The following is an 18,963-nucleotide window of genomic DNA, read 5'->3' as shown; positions in this document are numbered from 1 at the left end:
CTGTTCTTTAATTAACAGTTTAAACATAAAATTAGAAGTAGAAATACATGGGTTTACCATTTGCGCACACTTATCCAGCTAAATTCCAACTTAAACGTCTAAGTAGAGACTTTGTTGCTTCTTAGATGGACAAATGTGAACTCATTTGGATAAGTAGCACATTTTTTTTAGACTTATCTGGCTATCTTACATACCCAGATAAGTTAGAAAAGCGCTACTTAGATGAGCCAAGTAGCGCTTTTCAGACTTAACCAGCTAAGTGCCACTATTTTTCAATATAAGTCCAAACTTGAATGGCTCGTGATTTTTACATACATGAGCATTTGTGTATGCATATGTATTCATATTTTGTAACCTGTACATATCGTATCCACACAGGTTATAAAATACAGTAGTAAATTTACATGCGCCCATTTACATAAGTCAGTGGATGCACACAAGCATGAGGAGGGGATCTTTGCTGATTGATATTTTATATAGTTATGGATATTGTCGATGTTGTGTAATCATGAGAAAGAGTAGCTTATATGTTGGGGCATTATGTGATATATAATATAACCTTACTGGCACTTATATTAATAAATTACAAAATAGGAGAGAATAGAAGTAGCTCCACACCCAAAAAAACCTAATGATTGAATCCCAATATAGATTTAAAATTCTCTTTTTCTAAATATAATTCCAAAACAGATCTGAAATCTGAATAAAATAAATCAAACCATTCACTCTACATTTATGTCTCATTCATATACCTTATCAAATTCCCAGTGCCATAAAAACACTTCCATTTAGATGAGCAATACATTCAGTGGACATTAACATTGCTGATAATACAGTAGATGAAGATCCACATCATGGGCATAAAATATTTTAATTCTTTGTTCTTTCAAAAAGAGTTTAGAAACCAATAATATAATACAGCGTCTTTTTCAAACTGCTCTGCCAACAGCTCTATAAAGTACCGCTTCTCTTAAATCTGCATGATGTAGTTCAGTGACTTTTTCAAACAGCTCTGTAAATACTTCTAGTCTTAAATCCGCTCCCAAAATAGCCATTAATATAAACCAATGTCCTATTTACTAAACTTTGTAAGGGACTCCCCCTCTTAAGTCAGCCCCAATATATAGAGGAGTGCATCGATTTTTCAGTGTAAGATGTCTTTTGTTTTATTTTATGGATTAATGCTATTTTATGTTAACTGTAAATCACTTAGCTCCTTGGAGACAAGTGATCTATACTGTAAATGTAAAGAAATACATTGTTCCCTATCTTGACACCAATAATATTATGCCCATATGTCAGTACTAGATCAAGTATCACTTTTTCATAAATGGATTCTGTAGTGAACCGGTTTTTGTTGTTAATATCATTTGTTTGCCTTGTGAAACCCCTTTCTCTTTAAAAACGTCTTGTTGTCTAACAATTTTAAATTAAACAGCACATGCCAGCATAACAGTTCAGCATTCTACAGTCAATAGCAGCTGGAGTTTGACGGATTAATTCCTTGAGGCAGCATAAAGCTGCTGATTTCATACGATTACAGCTGACAGAGATTATTAAGAACTAGCTGAGAAAAGGGAGAGAAGGTAATCAAAGAAGGGGTGAAGGTGGTGAAGTGTGTGTCATGGAGTGGAGGTAATGAGCCCTTGGGCCATTGTAAAGTTGGTGCTGCCTATCTTGGCGAGCACAAGATAGGTCTTAACAGATGGCAGCTGATATGCCACAAGATGAGATGATCTGCCTGACCATCTACCTCCCCTTTGGGTTGAGCTCACGGGTTCTGGCAGCCAGCAGTGCTTTCCAGGCCGGATAGAAGAAGCGAAGCCAGTGGCTGGCTGAGGTTGAGGCAGGCAGAACAGCTTCAGGGTCCAGGTTGATGTCAAGACAGGTGGTGAGCAAGGTGAAGTCATCCTGGCTAAGATCAAGATATCAAGAAATCACGCCACGGGGAGAAACATAGCAGGACAGACAGGATAGGGTAAGTGGAACAAGGAAGGGCAGGAACATGCAGAAACAAACCTGGAACAAGGCAGGAACATGCTGTAGCAACTCACACTGCAAAAAGAGCAGGAGACTTGTAAAAGCTCTGGAAGATGGCTCTGAGCTTTCCCTTATAATAGGCAGGATGTGATGTCACTGGTGCATGTCACAGGAAATCCAGCTAGCAGTTCCTATAAAAGGGGCACAGGAACTACATGAAGTTCAGCCATGTTCCTGGGATGCAGCATGATGTGTGAGACTACACCAGAGGTGCTTCAAAGTAGAGGTGAGGGGTATTACAGTATACTTAGCTGAAAGAATGCTGATTCTCTGCCAGGATTTAAGTTTCAGTGGTGAGTTTGGAGTCCAGCACAAATCCCAGACTGCAAACTAGACAGTTAAAAGGAAGAGTTATCTCTTTGAGGATCACCTCAAAGTTCAGTTTGCCACTTTTTTTTTTCTTTTTTTATATCCAGAGTTCTACTGTCTGTTGTGGATTTCTTTTAAATTTATTTTGACACAGCCAGTTGAAGATTTTTTTCTATGCATTTAAGATTGGCCATCTCTTTGTTAGGGTCTAAGCCAAGAGGGACCAGTAGCCAAATATCAGCCTGTGAGTAGTAAGTAATCCATTAGTCTCTGATGAATTTATTTGGAAGTGGGGGAGGGCATGCATATAGTAAAGAGTGTTGGCTATAGGAGAGAGATCCCTGCGATATGCCACAAAAAAGAGCATGATGGTGGGATTGTGTTGACTCCAGCGAAACAATTTAGGAGAGATTTTGGAAGTTGCATACCTTTGCTCCATGCATAGTCATATTGCATTAGATAGTCCCATCAGTACAGTCTCTCTGCTGAAATATGGCCTGCAGCCTGATTGATATGGGTCCAGGCCCTTTTTGGCCAGCAAGAAATCCAGATAGCTGTACTAGTTCAGCTTTTTTAATGATCAATCTTAGAAGTGATAGGTTTGAGCTCATTAGGGATTGGTTGAGTTTCTTTAGGTTGGTCTCACTATTGCTGTTTTTAGGCAGTCTGGTGAGTTATCTTCTGTTAAATAATGCGTTTACAGTATGCTAGAGGCAATCGAGTAGCCATGATTTGGCTGCCTTGATTATCCAGGAGAGACAAGTTTCTCTGTTTGAGAGAAGGGCATCTATGACTTTCTCTAGCTGAGGGCGAAAGGTAGTGCGCGTGTAGGAGGATCTAAGCCAGTGTTCCTGGGCTCAGTCCACTTCAGTTCTCTCCAAATATATGTAATCTTATCAGAGAAGAAATTTGCCAGCTTATTGCGATGTGCTTCCAATGTCAAGATAGGGGATAGGGAGGGGGTGGGGGTGGGGGTGGGTGGAACTTAGTAGCTTCTTAACTGTTTGAAATAGCTTTCTGACTGAGTTTTTTGACTGGTCAATCATTTTTTAATAGTAAGCCTTTTTGCCTCCATGATAGCTCTGTGGTATGTCTAGTGTCATCTGCAGTTATTTCTATCTGCAGTCATTCTGTCTAATTGCATTATAACCTTCTTCCCATTTACTCTAACTCCTTTAGTTCTGGTATGAATCAGTTGGGGTTTTTCGTATGGCAGTCTTTCATGGGGGCAATAATACTGATGGCATATTTGAGGTCTGTGTTCCAGGAGTCAACTAGTGAGGAGGCTGGTGTGTAGCAACGTAACATCCAGTTTCTTGAGGATTTGTAGGAAGGTCTCTGGGTTGATGTGCGCAGTTGATCTAACTAGTTTTGTGAATTTGGTATCACTAATTGTTCTGGAGGGAAGTGGCATCAATTTGAATTGCACTATGTGGTGATCTGTCCATGAGAGCTGGGTGACCAGTGTGCTTTTGATTGATAATTCTTACAGCAGATGTTGTGGGGCAAGTATCAGGTCAAGTGTGTGGTTTAGGACATGAGTTCGTCTATCAATGAAGTGGGATCATTTCTAAGGCATCTGTCAAGTTCAGAAAATCACATATGAAGGCTAGCTCTGGGTCATCCATATGGATGTTAGTCTCTCAGGGCTAAGGTCCTGGCATGTTCTAGTATTTTATAGCCAGAAGATCATGCAGAGCTTTGCCTGTGCCAGAAGGTAGGTGATCTACTAAGAAGATTCTCCATTTATGGTAGACATCAGCAGGTATGAAAATGGTTTCTATTGCCTCAAGCTCCCATTTGGGGAGTGGGTCAAGCCCAGTGTTTCTCTGTGAATTATTGATTCCCCTTCACCTCATTTTCTTCTTGGTGTATCAGACAAGAAACCTTGAGGGCAGATTTGGAGAAGGTAGTGTGGGGGGTGTATGTATCCTGCATCCAGTTTGTTAGGCATAGAATGTCAGCATCATCTTCGGTTAGTAGAATGAAGGGAGGTAGTATGTCTAGTGTTCTTGTCCATTGTGTGCTGAGCTTCTCTGGGGGAGAGATAGTGGTTCTATGGTATCTTACTTGACTCAGTGGTTTAGGAGTGTGAATAGGGGGCATATCTGCTCAACATGGGATTGTTGTAGTAGGAGAGGTGGCTGGGGGGTTTATTGAAGCACAGTTTGGGATAAAGATGGTGTGAGTGCAAGTGGATCCATGTGGTGGTAGTGGTGGTAGTGTGTGTGCGTGTTGGGGGGGGGGTGTTCCTGGGTCTTTCGTTTTGCTCTCCATTTTGTATAAAGAGGCACATAAAGGAAAATTCTCCCTCATCACACTACTTCATTGCACATTGCCTCTGGGGCAGCTTTCTTCATAGCGGTGTTGGCCACTGATGATGCCAGTCACCTAGAGCCATGAGGAGTCAGGCTGATGTTATCTTCAGCCACCTCTACCTCTCAAATCCTCCTCTTTTTGTTCCTGGAGCTGTTTTTTTCGTAGTGGCATTGATAACTGATGGCATCTGTTGTCTGAGGTCCAAGCTTGGCCTCAGACAACAGATGGGGGCAAGGGGAGTCCAGAGGAATTGGGCTCAGCATCCTCTTCCTCTGAAATTTTCCTAGTCCTTAGTAATTTATATCTTTTTGACATCAATATAAGATAATATGCCATAAGTCTAATAGTAAAAGGAATAAATGCCCAAATTTAATTTTAATCTTACTTTTAAAAATCCCATGCTATATTCATTTAGCAGTTTTATTACTCACAATAATTACCAAACCAATTTCATATAGGTAAATTAAATGATCAGTGCAATTAAATTCAGCATTTTGTAATCATATAACACTAATAAAATTATACCATCAACTGTGAACTTCAATAATTTTAATACATCTGTGATATATCAGGAATACTTTAGTTTAGATAACATTTTAGGTACTGTTAAACAAAACTTGCATAGACTGAATGAGTGCATTTCTGGATGTGCATTGTGCTAGGACCCTTGAACCAATAGGTAAGTCCTACAGTTTCTTAGTTTCATTAACGATGCAATATTTCTTATCTAAATAGAAGCCATTAATAGTTGCTTAAAGCCAGCTTAAAGAAAAATAGTCGATGAGCCTGATCAAATGTATTTGCCTTGGAATTTCTATTTCAGAAGGTAAAAGCATTATTGGAATAACTTCCAGTTTAATAATCTAAAGAAAATAGATGTACTGTGTGCATTAACTGCAAAAAGGTAAACAAGAAATCGTTGATAAGGTAGATACTTTTGCTGAAATTGTTTGAGTGGTATTAAAGTAGCAGTTTACTTTAGATAAATCAAAATTCAGCTAGACTGAAATGCTTCCTAGTAAATATGTAGTATTAAAATGTAAACTAGTACATTCTTAAAAGGAAATGGCCTTTCAACAAAAATGTGAATTTTGGTGGTAAGTTGATCTCTTTTGGCAGCCATGCACAGTGGTTGTCATTTAACCTCTGTGTGTGAACTGCTGTGGTATCAGAATGCTTCCTGATAGGCTCAGTTGGGGGTTTACGCTTTATTGAAGTGTGAATTTGCCTTTCTACGCTTTGCTTCAAGCCCAAAATTACAGAGAATATAATTTTAGAAATATACATTCCTCTTCTACGGCTTTGTTACACTACATTTTAATACATAGAAATAAAACTCAACAAATAAGTTGTAGGGAATACCTTCTTGTTGGATTAATAATACCAGTTTAACTAGTGTTCGAGAAGTATGCATACTTCATCACATTAGTGCAGAAGAGAGCATAGTTCTTGAAAGCTAGCCAAAAATATATAAAATTAGATCAGTAAAAACATATCACCTACACTCCTCGTTTTCCTTTAACATTATTTATTTTGTTGTATTTTGCTTTTGCTTTTTCTGTTTGTTGCTTCTCGTTTTAGTAACATCCTATTGTTTCAATGTCATACTGTTATATTGTTATATTGTTATACTGTATCTCCCAATTGAGTTCTATGTAAACCGGCATGATGTGTTTCACGAATGTCGGTAAATAAAAGTTAATAAATAAATAAATAAATAAACTTGTTTGTTGACCTTTTATTCCAAAAAACAAATGCAATAAAGCATACCTACATAAACATCAAGTTGGGTGTCCGAACTAACGGGCCGATACAGTAAGGAGCGGTAGGAAGAGCTGCGTTAGTGCCGAGCGCACCCGCGTTTGCCGCATGCACAGTCCGGCTTACCTACCGCTCGTTACTGTATTTAAATAGCTTGCAAATGCAAGCCGCGTCCAAGAAGCGTCTGAGAAGGGTTAGGCCCGCGTAATCCCTTTTACTGTATAGAGCGCTATACAGCGCCTATACAGTAACCTGGGTGCGCTGGTACCTGTCATTTGAAATGACAGGTACCAGGAAGTGGACGGTTCTCCTACGCTCGGGATTGCCAGTCCTCTCTACCCTCCTCCCAAAGCAATGAAAGCTGGCCGGTGAGCGAAAAAGGGGCAGCCCAGTCCTCTCTACCCTCCTCCTGAAGCAACAAAGGTGAACTGGTAGATGTGGTGTATTTGGATTTTCAGAAGGCGTTCAACAAAGTCCCTCATAAGAGGCTTCTAAGAAAACTAAAGTGTGTTGCGTCCGTCGGTCTCAGATGGCTTCGCCCGACATGCCTCACCTCTATTTCAGCCTTCTCCACCAGCCTCTGGAGAATGGCATCCGAATCGTCACCCTCCGGTGTCCCCGGAGCGGCTTTGGCGTGACGTCCCACCATGTTGACCTAAGGCCTCCTAGGGCGCACAAGTTCGCACGTCTCACGTCGTGTAGCAGTGTTGGCACGGACCTCGGGGGCGTCCCCCTCGAGTGACGTCACTGCTTCCGACTACAAAAGGTTGTCCATTTGCGGATTCTCGCCGAGTTAGCAACGGATTGGATTTGTTCCTGTCTGAAGCTGCTCTGCTGCTGCTGGAAGCTATCTTCACCCTCCGGGGTTCTTCTAACTTGGGTACCCGCTCCTCGGGGGCCCTTTGCTTATTTCCAGGTGCCTATCCTGAATCCAGGTACTCGCTCCTCGAGGGCCTGTGTGTCTATCCTGGTGCCTGCTACCAATTCTTCTACCTGCTGGAACACCACCTATTAGCTACAGAGAGTGAGTACTACTTCTCCCAGTCTGTTCATCTACAGCTCTTTGTTGTCTATCTGCATCGGGCCCTACACCACCATTGTGGAACGGGACTCCTCTGCCGAGGATCACAGACTGTTGCTACCTATCCTCTCTCTTCTGCTTATAGGGAACTCTATCTACTCAGCTACAAGAGAGTGTGCAATAACATCTGCCAGTCTGACTCTCCTACAGCACCTCACTGGTTACCTGCATCGGGGCCTTACACCGCCATTGTGGGACGGGTCTCCTCTGCCGAGGATCACAGACTGTTGCTATCTAATCCACTCTCTACTGCCACCTCTGGCGAACCATAAAAGCTGCATAATAAAGATATATTCTCTGTGTTTGTACATCTGAGTCTAGCCTGGTGCTACAGTTCCCTACAGGGCTCCTCCCTGTGGGAGTCATTATCACTGTTGCTCCTAAGAATCCACCAAACACCTCGATATCATAACAAAAAGCCATGGGATAGAAGATGTCCTTTTGTGGATTGCAAACTGGTTAAAAGACAGGAAAGATATTAGGATTAAAGGGTCTGTTTTCACAGTGGAAAAAGGTAAACAGTGGGAGAGCCTCAGGGATCTATACTTGGACCAGTGCTTTTTAATATATTTATAAATGATCTGGAAAGGGGTGCAATGAGTGATGTGATCAAATTTGCAGATGACACAATTATGCTTAGTAGTTAAATCTCAAGCAGATTGTGATAAATTGCAGGATGACCTTGTGAGACTGGAAGATTAGGCTTCCAAATGGTAGAAGAAATTTAATGTGGATGAGTGCAAGGTGATGTATATAGGGAAAAATAACCTTTGCTTAGTTACTCAGTGTTAAGTTCTATCTTAGAAGTTACCACCTAAGAAAGAATTCTAGGTGTCATTCTGGATAATACATGTTAAGAATTATTAAGAAGGGAATGGAAAATAAAGCGGTGGATGTCATATAATGCCTCTGTATCGCTCCATGGTGAGAATGCACCTTGAATACTGTGTGCAATTCTGGTCGCCACATCTCAAAAAATATATAGTTGCACTGGAGAAAATGCAAAGAAAGGTGACCAAAATAAGGGGTATAGAACAGCTCCCCTATGAGGAAAGGCTAAAGAAGTTAGGGCTGTTCATTTTGGAGAAGAGACGACTGACGGGGGATATAATAGAGGTCTATAAAATCATGATAGGACGAACAGGTTAATGTAAATCAGTTATTTACTCTCTCAGATAATAGAAGGACTTGGGGACACTCCATGAAGTTAGCTAGTAGCTCATTTAAAAAAAAATCAAAGAAAATTTATTTCACTCAGTGCATAGTTAAGTTCTGGAATTCATTGCCAGAGGATGTGGTTATGGCAGTTAGTGTAATGGGTTTTAAAAAGTTTTGGATAAATTCCTAGAGGTTAAATCCATAAACTGCTATTATGGTAATTAATAAGCAATAGTATCTATTTAATGTTTGGATACTTGCCAGGTACTTGTGCCTTGGAATGGCCACTGTTGGAAACAGGATGCTGGGCTTGATGGAGAATAAGAAATATGACAGGCAACAGAACATCAACACACAGCACAAAGGGCCTCATTTTCCAAGCACTTTACCGCGTGCGATAAATTCGCAAATCGCGTTAACAGCTGTTAACGCGATTTGCGAATTAGTCATTTGGTATTCAGGGGGCGGAGTTGGGGCGGAGCATATGTAAAGCGGGAACCTGTGTATCGTGTGCGGCGAAACAGCCGCAGTGTTAGCGTGGCTGCTATCGCGGCTAATAACTACAACCTCAACTTCGCTTTATGGACTGCGCTACGGGCCAGAAAAGGATTATCGCCATCCACGATAGTTCCGGACAGCCTGTTTCAGGCTGAGAGAGAGAGAGAGAGAGAGAGAGAGAGAGAGAGAGAGAGAGAGAGAGAGAGAGCGAGCGCCTTACTATAGTGCCTATGCCCTACATAGGTATTTGAATCCCTATGGGAGGGCTACCTACTAACTCGGGGTGGGGATTAGATATGAGCGTTGGGGGTTGGGGGCCACTTTCGCATTCCACATGAGACCTACGGACAGAACAGTGGTCTCTAGTGCAGATTTGCTGGCCGTCGGAGTGAGGACGCTCACTCCAAGAAGTGGTTTGGGCAACGTTCTCCCTACCTAGCTTGATGGACACTCTACCTGGGCAACAACATGCTAGGTGGAGAGAATGTTGCCCAAATCTCCTCTTGGAGTGAGCGTCCTCACTCCGACGGCCAGCAAATCTGCACTAGAGACCACTGTTCTGTCCGTAGGTCTCATGTGGAATGCGAAAGTGGCCCCCAACTCTCTCTCTCTCTCCCTCCCTCCCTCCCCCCGGGAGCCTGAAACAGGCTGTCTGGGACTATCGTGGCCTGCGATGATTGAAGTCCAAAAACCGGCAAATATCGTGCACCGCGATAAAAGACTGAAAGAATCATCGCACACTGGGAAAACATCGTGTGTGGTGCTAATGTTTTCGCGAATGGCGAAAACATCGCCGCACGCGATGTTTCCCCACTACACGAAAGAAGACTCATTTGCATTGGTAACGCCCCCTAATGCGATATTGGAAAATGAGGCCCAAAGTCACACAGTGTACTTGCATATTTTATTATTTTCTCTCATACATTAATTCTAATGATAGACAGAGACAGTATAAAGTACTATACTTACATGGTTACCCTATTAATCATACATAGGGATAAGATCCATGTAATCTTTCATATAGATTGTATTATTGAAACCATTTATTTATTTATTTATTTATTTAACACTTTTCTATACCGACCTTCATAGTAAAAAAACATATCGGATCGGTTTACATCGAACAGGTCAAACATGTAACATGTATCTTACCTTGTAAGACAGCGTCCCCCGAGCTGAACATTAAAGATATGCGCCTCTCTGTAAACCGTTGTGATGGTGCACAACCAAACGACGGTATAGAAAAGATTTTAAATAAATAAATATCTTATGTTCTTATGATCTCTACACAGACACTACATCCTAACAGAATGCTTCACCTCAGTCACACATGCAGTACAAAAAGATTCTCACCAAATACAGACTAAGGAGACCATACAGTACAAATAGAAATATGCAGACAAAATCCAAAATAGAAACTGCAACAAGCCACACTCTATATGCAATGCAACAGAAAAACGGAAATATCCCCTTTCTCATAAAATATCAATAAAATCAAGAAATATAAACATTCATAATAGTAAAACAATACTAATAAAAATAATAAATATTTCAAAAGAGTTGATGAATAGATACCCATTAATTAAAAACTCATATAAAAAGTTTTTAAAGTTTCCATCACCAATAATATATTTCAAAACAGCAGACACATCCAATAGTTAAAACTAATAAGGATAAAAATATCCTCCACTCTCCAAACTTGGGAACTTTTGATTCCAGTCATCCTGAGATTGTCGTGCGCACAGACTTTCTGCGCTCTCTCATATACACATGCTTATACTCATGCTCACCTGCTTATAAACACACATTCACACACATGCTTACTAACACACCCACACACACACATTCACTCACACACTCTTAGCATCTGCTTGCTCACTCAATCACCCTTGCTCACTGACACACACAGTTCACTGACATAAGTATGTATAAATAAATAAATATGTTTTTACTTGCATTGGTGATTAGCGGGAATCCAAGCAAGGCCCCAGGAGAATAGGGTCTGGGTGGGCTGCCAGTTAATACTTCGAGAGGAGGTGTTCCTTAGCTTGGGATCAGGTGGTCTATACATTTTCTTTCTATTTTTGCTATGGTCTTTCCTTTTTCTCTCTCTCCCACCCAACATATTCCCCTCATTCTCTTCCCCCCACCCCAGTGCAGCATCTCCTCACTCTCGCCGCACACCAGCCTCTCTTCCATCATTTTCTTTCCCACCCAGCCCAGCTTCTCCTCTCATTCTTTCACCCATCACTCTCTCTCCCCCAACCTGGTCCATATTCTCTGTTCATTCCCTCCCCCATCCCAGCATCTCCCATCGCACTCCTCCCCACAACAACATCAGCCCAGCATCTCCCCCAGCCTCTTCCCCCACCCCAGGCTAGCATCTCACCTCAGTCTGTCCCCTCTCTCTTCCTTAAATTTCTGCCTAGCAAATTTCTACAGCCACATCCCAGGTCCTCCTCTCTCACCTGGCTTGGCTCAGTTGATCAAGGAGATCTCCGGAACTATAGAGAAAGGTTAGGGGGTCAAATAATGTACATGTAGAAAGGCAGGGTTGCTTTAGAGCCTGAGTACTGCCAGCTCTCCAATAGGCCTTGTGGTTACTTTCCAATTTTTTGCACTTGTTTGGCTGCACCACAGCCTTTTTACAAGCGTATCATTGATTCCCACCCCTTCTACCATAGTCCAGCAATTGTCATTGAGGAAAGGGAGATGTAAATGGGGTGGCCACCCCTTGCACCTCCATATAGGCTGTGGGAGTGTTTCCTGCTGCTGAAGATGAGGGGAAGTAGTCTGAGAGCAGCGGTGGGAGCAGGCCCAGGGACCCATTATTGCTGTTGCTGCAGTGACTAGAAAATAAAAGCAGGTTGGAGCCAATGAGTGGAGAATCTCAGGGGAGGCTCCCGCTGGTTAAAAAAAAACCAAACAAAAAACCCTGCTGCGGGGTATGGTGTTGGTTGCAGCAGCCCTGCAAGCAAAGAGCTGCTGCAACCAACACCAACCACATGACTGGGCTGGCCAGCCCACTGGGGCATGCCCGAAATCCTGATAGGCCAATCCTCCCCAGTTGCTACATTATGGGGCGGATTTTAAAAGGGTTACGCGCGTAACCCTTAAAAAAAAACAAAAAACCCCTCTGCACACGCCGAGCCTCCTCTCATTCTTTCACCCATCACTCTCTCTCCCCCGAGAACCCGGCTATGGAAACTGCTACACTTGGCTCAGTTGAGAGTAAACAGAGAGAACATGAACTTGCAGGAGGACAATTGAACAGCCCTTGGAAGACTTTCCAATAACACCATATTCATACTTCATAGCTTTGTATAGGCTCGACTGCGCGTGCAAGCCCCAGGATGCGCGTATGTCCCAGGGCTTGCAAAAAGGGGCGGGGTGTGGGCGGGGCCTGAGTCTCCAGGCACAGCGGCCATTTGCTGCTGTGCCCGCGATCGCGGGCTGGCCGGTGCACGTAACTTCTTCAACAAAGGTAAGGGGGGGTTCTAGGTAGGGCTGGGGGGCGGGTAAGGGAGGGGAAGGTGCGGGGGGGGGGGGGTGGAGGGAAATGGAGGCAAGCTGCGCGGCTTGGCGCGCGCAAGTTGCACAATTGTGCACCCCCTTGCACGCGCCGACGCCGGATTTTATAACATGCGCGCGGCTGCGCAGGCATGTTATAAAATTGGGCGTAGATTTGTTCGCGCCGGGTTGCGCGAACAAATCTGCGCCCGCTCGCAAGTTTTAAAATCTGCTCCTATATTGTTAAAGAAGGTGAAGAAAGTTTGGAACAGTTTACTTTGAACATTTGTCACAGAGAAGACTTTGGTATATGTTGTAGGGAGGATGATCTTTTAAAAGGTTATTTTACTGTGAATCAGAAATAAAGTAGTTGTGTGTTTAGTTGAAACCATTGATATAAACATAACTTCCTGTTATTGTGTTATTAGGCAAAGACATGTTAATTCTACCACAGGCATGTAAAGATCTCCTTTCATCTTCAAGGACTTACATATCCCAAAATTTCCTCTTTTGAAATGTATTCATGTCCAGTATGGAAAGAGATTTAGGATGGAAACCTGTAAAAGATGTGACTTTTTTTTTTTTTTTTTACTAATTCCAAGCGAGTTTTCCCTCTTAAGGGAGTGAAAGCTTTGAAGTATGAATATGGTGTTACTAGAAAGTCTTCCAAGTGCTGTTCAATTGTCATCCTGCAAGTTCATGTTCTCTCTGTTTGCTCTCAGCTGAGCCAAGAGTAGCAGTTTCCATAGCCGGGTTCTCAAGCTTGAAAAAAATGACAAATCCTCGCATTCTTGACCAGAAACTTTGCTATAATGCTTGGATTTTCCCTGCTGCTCCTCCATTTGTGTATTATAAACTCCCAACTGTTGTTCTGTATTCTAGCCTTACACCTCAGCTTCCCATAGTCGAAGGAAAACTAGCATTTCTAAAGTGTGCATTAAATCTAAAAACATTTCTGTGCACAAACTAGCAGGTGTAAATGTGTGCAGATGGTTTTGGTGTGGTAATTTTTAAAGGGAAAGTAGGCATCTATTTTTCCTTCGAATTTGGTATAACTTGGGTATGGAATTGCTTTCAAATGTATGCAGACTATTAGAAAATTACCCCCTTATATCAACCTATTGATAATTTTGAATTGAAATTGTATACACATCTCATAATAAACTAAAGATGAAGGAATTAAAAGGTTAAGGAGTCCAAGAGAACAGTACAAGGCAAATGTATCTCTATCCTGGCACGTAATCTATTCACATATTTTAGAATGCCTAATCCCAACAACATCATATAACTCATACTTCTGAAAAGGAGGAATTAGCAGGATTAAAGACTTGAAAAAGCCTGGGTGGTTTTAATGAAGGCTGTGGGCATTGTAGTCCCCTAGCAGAGGGTGAAGCCCATAGGAGCAAAAGGAACCACCAAGCCAAAAAGAAGATTTTTCAAAGCTACTGAAAACTTATTTTCACTAATATTTTGCTGCAGCTTTTTAAAAAATCTAATCATCCTCATTGGTCTAACATTTTCCCATAGAGATTTAAGACCTTTTGTTTTTAAAGGCTTTCCCCCGTGTTGTGTATCTATGGGAAAATGCTTAGTATATATGCCCCTCAGAAAAGTAAGCTGTGGAAAAACTCCATTGGAAGACTGCTTTACTCCTTGTAAAGCTGGTGACTTTTCTGTCTACTATAGTGTTTAGTACATTGACATTTTTGTTATGTGTTTACCTTCAAATATACTGTCATCTGTTCATAAGATGGTTTGTTTCATTACAGTATATACACTCTCTTTTCTCTGCTAGGTTATTTACTTTCTAGAAGAGAAGGACAGGCGGGATCCCCTGAAAAGCCATTGTCTGATTTGGGTCGTCTCTCATACTTGGCCTATTGGAAAAGCGTCATATTAGAGTACCTTTCTGGCCACCATGAAAAGCACATCAGCATCAAGGGAATAAGCCGAGCTACTGGAATGTGTCCCCATGATATTGCCACAACCCTGCAGCAACTAAGTATGATTGACAGGAGAGAAGACAAGTTAGTACAATTTATATATTGATTTTGGCAGTTCAGACATATGACTTTTTATAGCAATATTTGGTGCAACTTCAATCTCTGTTTTTGAGTACTGCATTTTTATCATTAAATATAGAGAAGAAACTGTTAATCTTTTAAATTTGAAAGGATAATCATTCAAAAAGCATACTGCTTTTTTTATAACAATAGGTGATTGACCACCAACCTGTATTTTCAAGTAATTTAGCTGCATATTGTGAACCAAAGGCTTACCATATAACTTTCCAGTGTTCAAATTTAGATTAGTAAATTAAATTCTTTGGGCTGGGAATGTGACCATTCATATGCTTAAATTGTAAATAACTTAAAATGTGTTTCTGTACAAATATAAGATGAGGAATAATGGACAGTTAGGAATACACTACGGGCCATGTGTACTAAAGAATTTTTCCCATTTTGTGTCTATGGGAAAAATGTTTAGTACATGTGGCCCTACAAGTGCAATTTATCATGGTGGTGCTAATGTCATGATAAAATTTAAACCTCTAAAATTTGATAAATTATTGTTACAAAATATAAATATAGTTAGAGTTCCTTTAATGCTGACATTTTACTACTTATTTACCATAAGTAATACAGAAGAAGAGGGAATACAGTTAAAAGGATCCATTTAGTAGGTAACAAACCTTTGCATTCAGAAAATAAATAAAAGCAAGGGAAAAAAAAAACAGTATCTTTTTTTTTTTTTTTAAAGAGATGAATGAAAAATATTACTATTCAGGAAGAACAATGTAGCCCAGAAGGAAGAGGTGGGTGATATAGAGAATATCAAGAAAGGCTAAGGGAAGTAAGGGAATGAGCAGGAGCTGCAAACAGGGTGAAAAATATCGAAGGTGATAAGACTTTAATCTTGGATTTTTTTGTTAGATCAGTTAATGAAAGGGTGAAATATAGGGATGATATTTTAAGATTGCTAAGTGAGAGAAATATGTGAGTGGTAGCAATGAAAAATATTGACTGAAGAAGAGACTGGGGAACCACAGGACCTGACAGTACATAAAGACCATAAGGCCCATTCATTCTGCCCCAGTCATAATCACCTGCTCAGATTTATAGTCCCTTCCTCTCCCTCAGAGATCCTCTGTGCTTGTCTCATGTTCACTTTAATTCCAGTACTGTCCTTGTCTTCCCTACCTCCAAAGGGAAGCTTTGTATCCATGTGTCCACCACTCTTCGTCTAAAGAAATATTTCCATAAATTACTCATGAGTCTACCCCACTTTCACCTTAATCCCATGATCTCTCATTCCAGAACTTCCCAATAAAGAGGCCTGCCTTATGTGCATTTATTCCTTAGAGGTATATTACATGTGTTTATCAGATCTCCTTTCCTCTAGGGTATACCTCTTTAGATCTTTAAGTCTGTCCCCATATGTTTTATGATGACCATTGACCATGTTAGTAGCTGCCCTATCTACTCCATTCGGTTTATATCCTTTTGAAGGTGCAGTCTCAAAAATTGTACATAGTACTCAAAATGAAATCTCAGCAGAAGCAACATCATCTCCCCTTTCCTGCTGCCTATTTTTCTCCCTATGCACTCAAGCATCCTTCTTGCTTTTGTTGTTGCCTTATCTATCTGATTGGCCATCTTTTGATCATCAGATATGATCAGCACCAGATCCCCCTTTTTGTTTTCTGTACAAAAGCACTTCACCCCCCCTATAATGTACTGCTCCTTTGGGTTTTTTCAACCCAAATGATTGACCTGTATACATTAAATCTTAGCTACTAACTCTAGACCATTCCTCAGACTTTATTTGATCCCATTTATGTTTTCCATACCTTCCAAAATGTCAGTCGTTTACCAATTTTGATATCATCTGCAAAATCACAACATGTTTCCCAATAATCTTGCCACAATAGCACTTATGAAAATGTTAAACAGAACCAAACCAAGGGCTGATCCCTATAGAATAACACTGATAACTACTCACCCCCTTCCAGGGAGTGAGCTCCATTTAACACTATCTTTCTTGCTTCACACTCATCAAGTTTCTAACTCAGTCAGTCAATTTACGACCCGTAGCTATGGTGCTTAGTTTGAGTTGCTATGCAGAACCACGTCTAAGGACTTATTGAAATCCAAGTACATTATATCTAGCACTCTCCCCTGATCTATCAGGTCACCCATTCAAAGAAATTGATTAGATTTGTCTGACAAGATCTATCTCTGGTAAAACCATGCTTTCTCGGATCCTGTAATCCTTCAGATTCCAGAAACTGCACAGTCCTCTGTTTAGCAGTGATTCCCTTACTTTATTCACCGCTGAGGTCAGACTAACCAGCCTGTAGTTTTCAAGCTCCACTTTACTTCCACTTTTGGGAAGAGAAAACCACGTCTGCTGTCTCCAATTCTTTGGAAGCACTCTTGACTTGAAAGAAGCATTGAAAACAGAGACAATAGTGCTGTCAAAACTTTCCTAAGTGCTCTTAATAAACCTGGATGAATCCTATCCTATCCCCATTGCTTCATCTATTTTTGGTTTTGCTAGTTCCTTGTGAACATAGTCTTCTGAAAACTGAGGTTTACCTCACTTAGATTCCTGTTTGTTGTAGTTTTCTGTGGTCCTACTCCAAGTGCTTCCTCAATGAACTCTAAACAGAAATATTTGTTAGCCAATTCTGCTTTCTCATAGAAACATAGAAATGACGGCAGAAGAAGACCAAACGGCCCATCCAGTCTGCCCAGCAAGCTTCACACATTTTTTTTCTCATACTTATCTGTTTCTCTTGGCTCTTAGTAACCTTTGGTTCTATTTCCCTTCCACCCCCACCACTGATGTAGAGAGCAGTGATGGAGCTGCATCCAAGTGAAATATCAAGCTTGATTAGTTAGGGGTAGTAACCGCCACAATAAGCAAGCTACACCCATGCTTATTTGTTTTACCCAGACTATGTTATTCAGCCCTTATTGGTTGTTTTTCTTCTCCCCTGCCGTTGAAGCAGAGAGCTATGCTGGATATGCGTGAAGTATCAGTTTTTCTTCTCCCCTGCCGTTGAAGCAGAGAGCTGTGCTGGATATGCGTGAAGTATCAGTTTTTCTTCTCCCCTGCCGTTGAAGCAGAGAGCTGTGCTGGATATGCGTGAAGTATCAGTTTTTCTTCTCCCCTGCCGTTGAAGCAGAGAGCTATGCTGGATATGCGTGAAGTATCAGTTTTTCTTCTCCCCTGCCGTTGAAGCAGAGAGCTGTGCTGGATATGCGTGAAGTATCAGTTTTTCTTCTCCCCTGCCGTTGAAGCAGAGAGCTGTGCTGGATATGCGTGAAGTATCAGTTTTTCTTCTCCCCTGCCGTTGAAGCAGAGAGCTGTGCTGGATATGCGTGAAGTATCAGTTTTTCTTCTCCCCTGCCGTTGAAGCAGAGAGCTGTGCTGGATATGCGTGAAGTATCAGTTTTTCTTCTCCCCTGCCGTTGAAGCAGAGAGCTGTGCTGGATATGCGTGAGGTATCAGTTTTTCTTCTCCCCTGCCGTTGAAGCAGAGAGCTGTGCTGGATATGCGTGAGGTATCAGTTTTTCTTCTCCCCTGCCGTTGAAGCAGAGAGCCATGCTGGTTATGCGTGAAGTATCAGTTTTTCTTCTCCCCTGCCGTTGAAGCAGAGAGCTGTGCTGGATAATCGTGAGGTATCAGTTTTTCTTCTCCCCTGCCGTTGAAGCAGAGAGCCATGCTGGTTATGCGTGAAGTATCAGTTCATTGTCAGCCTCTGTATATTCTTCTGCGTCATCTCTGAGTTGTATAAATCCACTTGAATATTTCTTACTGTCACTAACACATCTTTAAAAAGGCCTTATTCTCGTTTTACTAGATTGATTGATTACTTTTTCTTCTATTTGTGTCTTCGCACTCCTGACTAGTTTCTCAGTTTTTCTTAGCTTTCCCCAATATTGTTGCTGGTATTCCTCTTTCTGCAATCTTTTGTAATTTATTAATGCCAGTCTTTTTTTCCTTATCTTTTCAGCTGCTTCTTTAGAAAACCACAGTGGTCTCTTTTTTACCTTTATTTTTCTAACAAAGGTTTGTTGCCCTTAAAATATCTCCTTTTTATTTTTCCCACTGCTCTTTTACTTTCCACAACTTTTCGCTTCCAGATAATGACTCCTTGAGTTACTTTGCTATCTTAATCAAGTTAGTTTTCCTGAAATCTAGGACCACTGCCTGTGCTCTTAATACTGAACATAACATAAGGTATGCCATACTAGGTCAGACCAAGGGTCCATCAAGTC

At 41.3% G+C, this 18,963-nt stretch overlaps 1 protein-coding gene across 7 annotated transcripts in view; it reads left to right on the top strand.

The window, feature by feature from the left end:
- Window positions 1–18,963, top strand: part of KAT6B (lysine acetyltransferase 6B) — a 452,508-nt gene that overhangs the window by 407,999 nt on the left and 25,546 nt on the right. For all 7 annotated transcript variants that reach the window (XM_029609550.1, XM_029609551.1, XM_029609552.1 and 4 more), the window contains one exon: window positions 14,472–14,703. In XM_029609550.1, the coding sequence (XP_029465410.1) occupies window positions 14,472–14,703 (232 nt within the window). The remainder of the gene's footprint in view (window positions 1–14,471; window positions 14,704–18,963) is intronic.

The sequence above is a fragment of the Rhinatrema bivittatum genome, chromosome 7 (genome assembly GCF_901001135.1).
Source record: "Rhinatrema bivittatum chromosome 7, aRhiBiv1.1, whole genome shotgun sequence".
Taxonomy (NCBI): domain Eukaryota; kingdom Metazoa; phylum Chordata; class Amphibia; order Gymnophiona; family Rhinatrematidae; genus Rhinatrema; species Rhinatrema bivittatum.
Note: the sequence above shows the minus strand (reverse complement) of the source record. Positions and strands in the feature narration are given on the sequence as shown.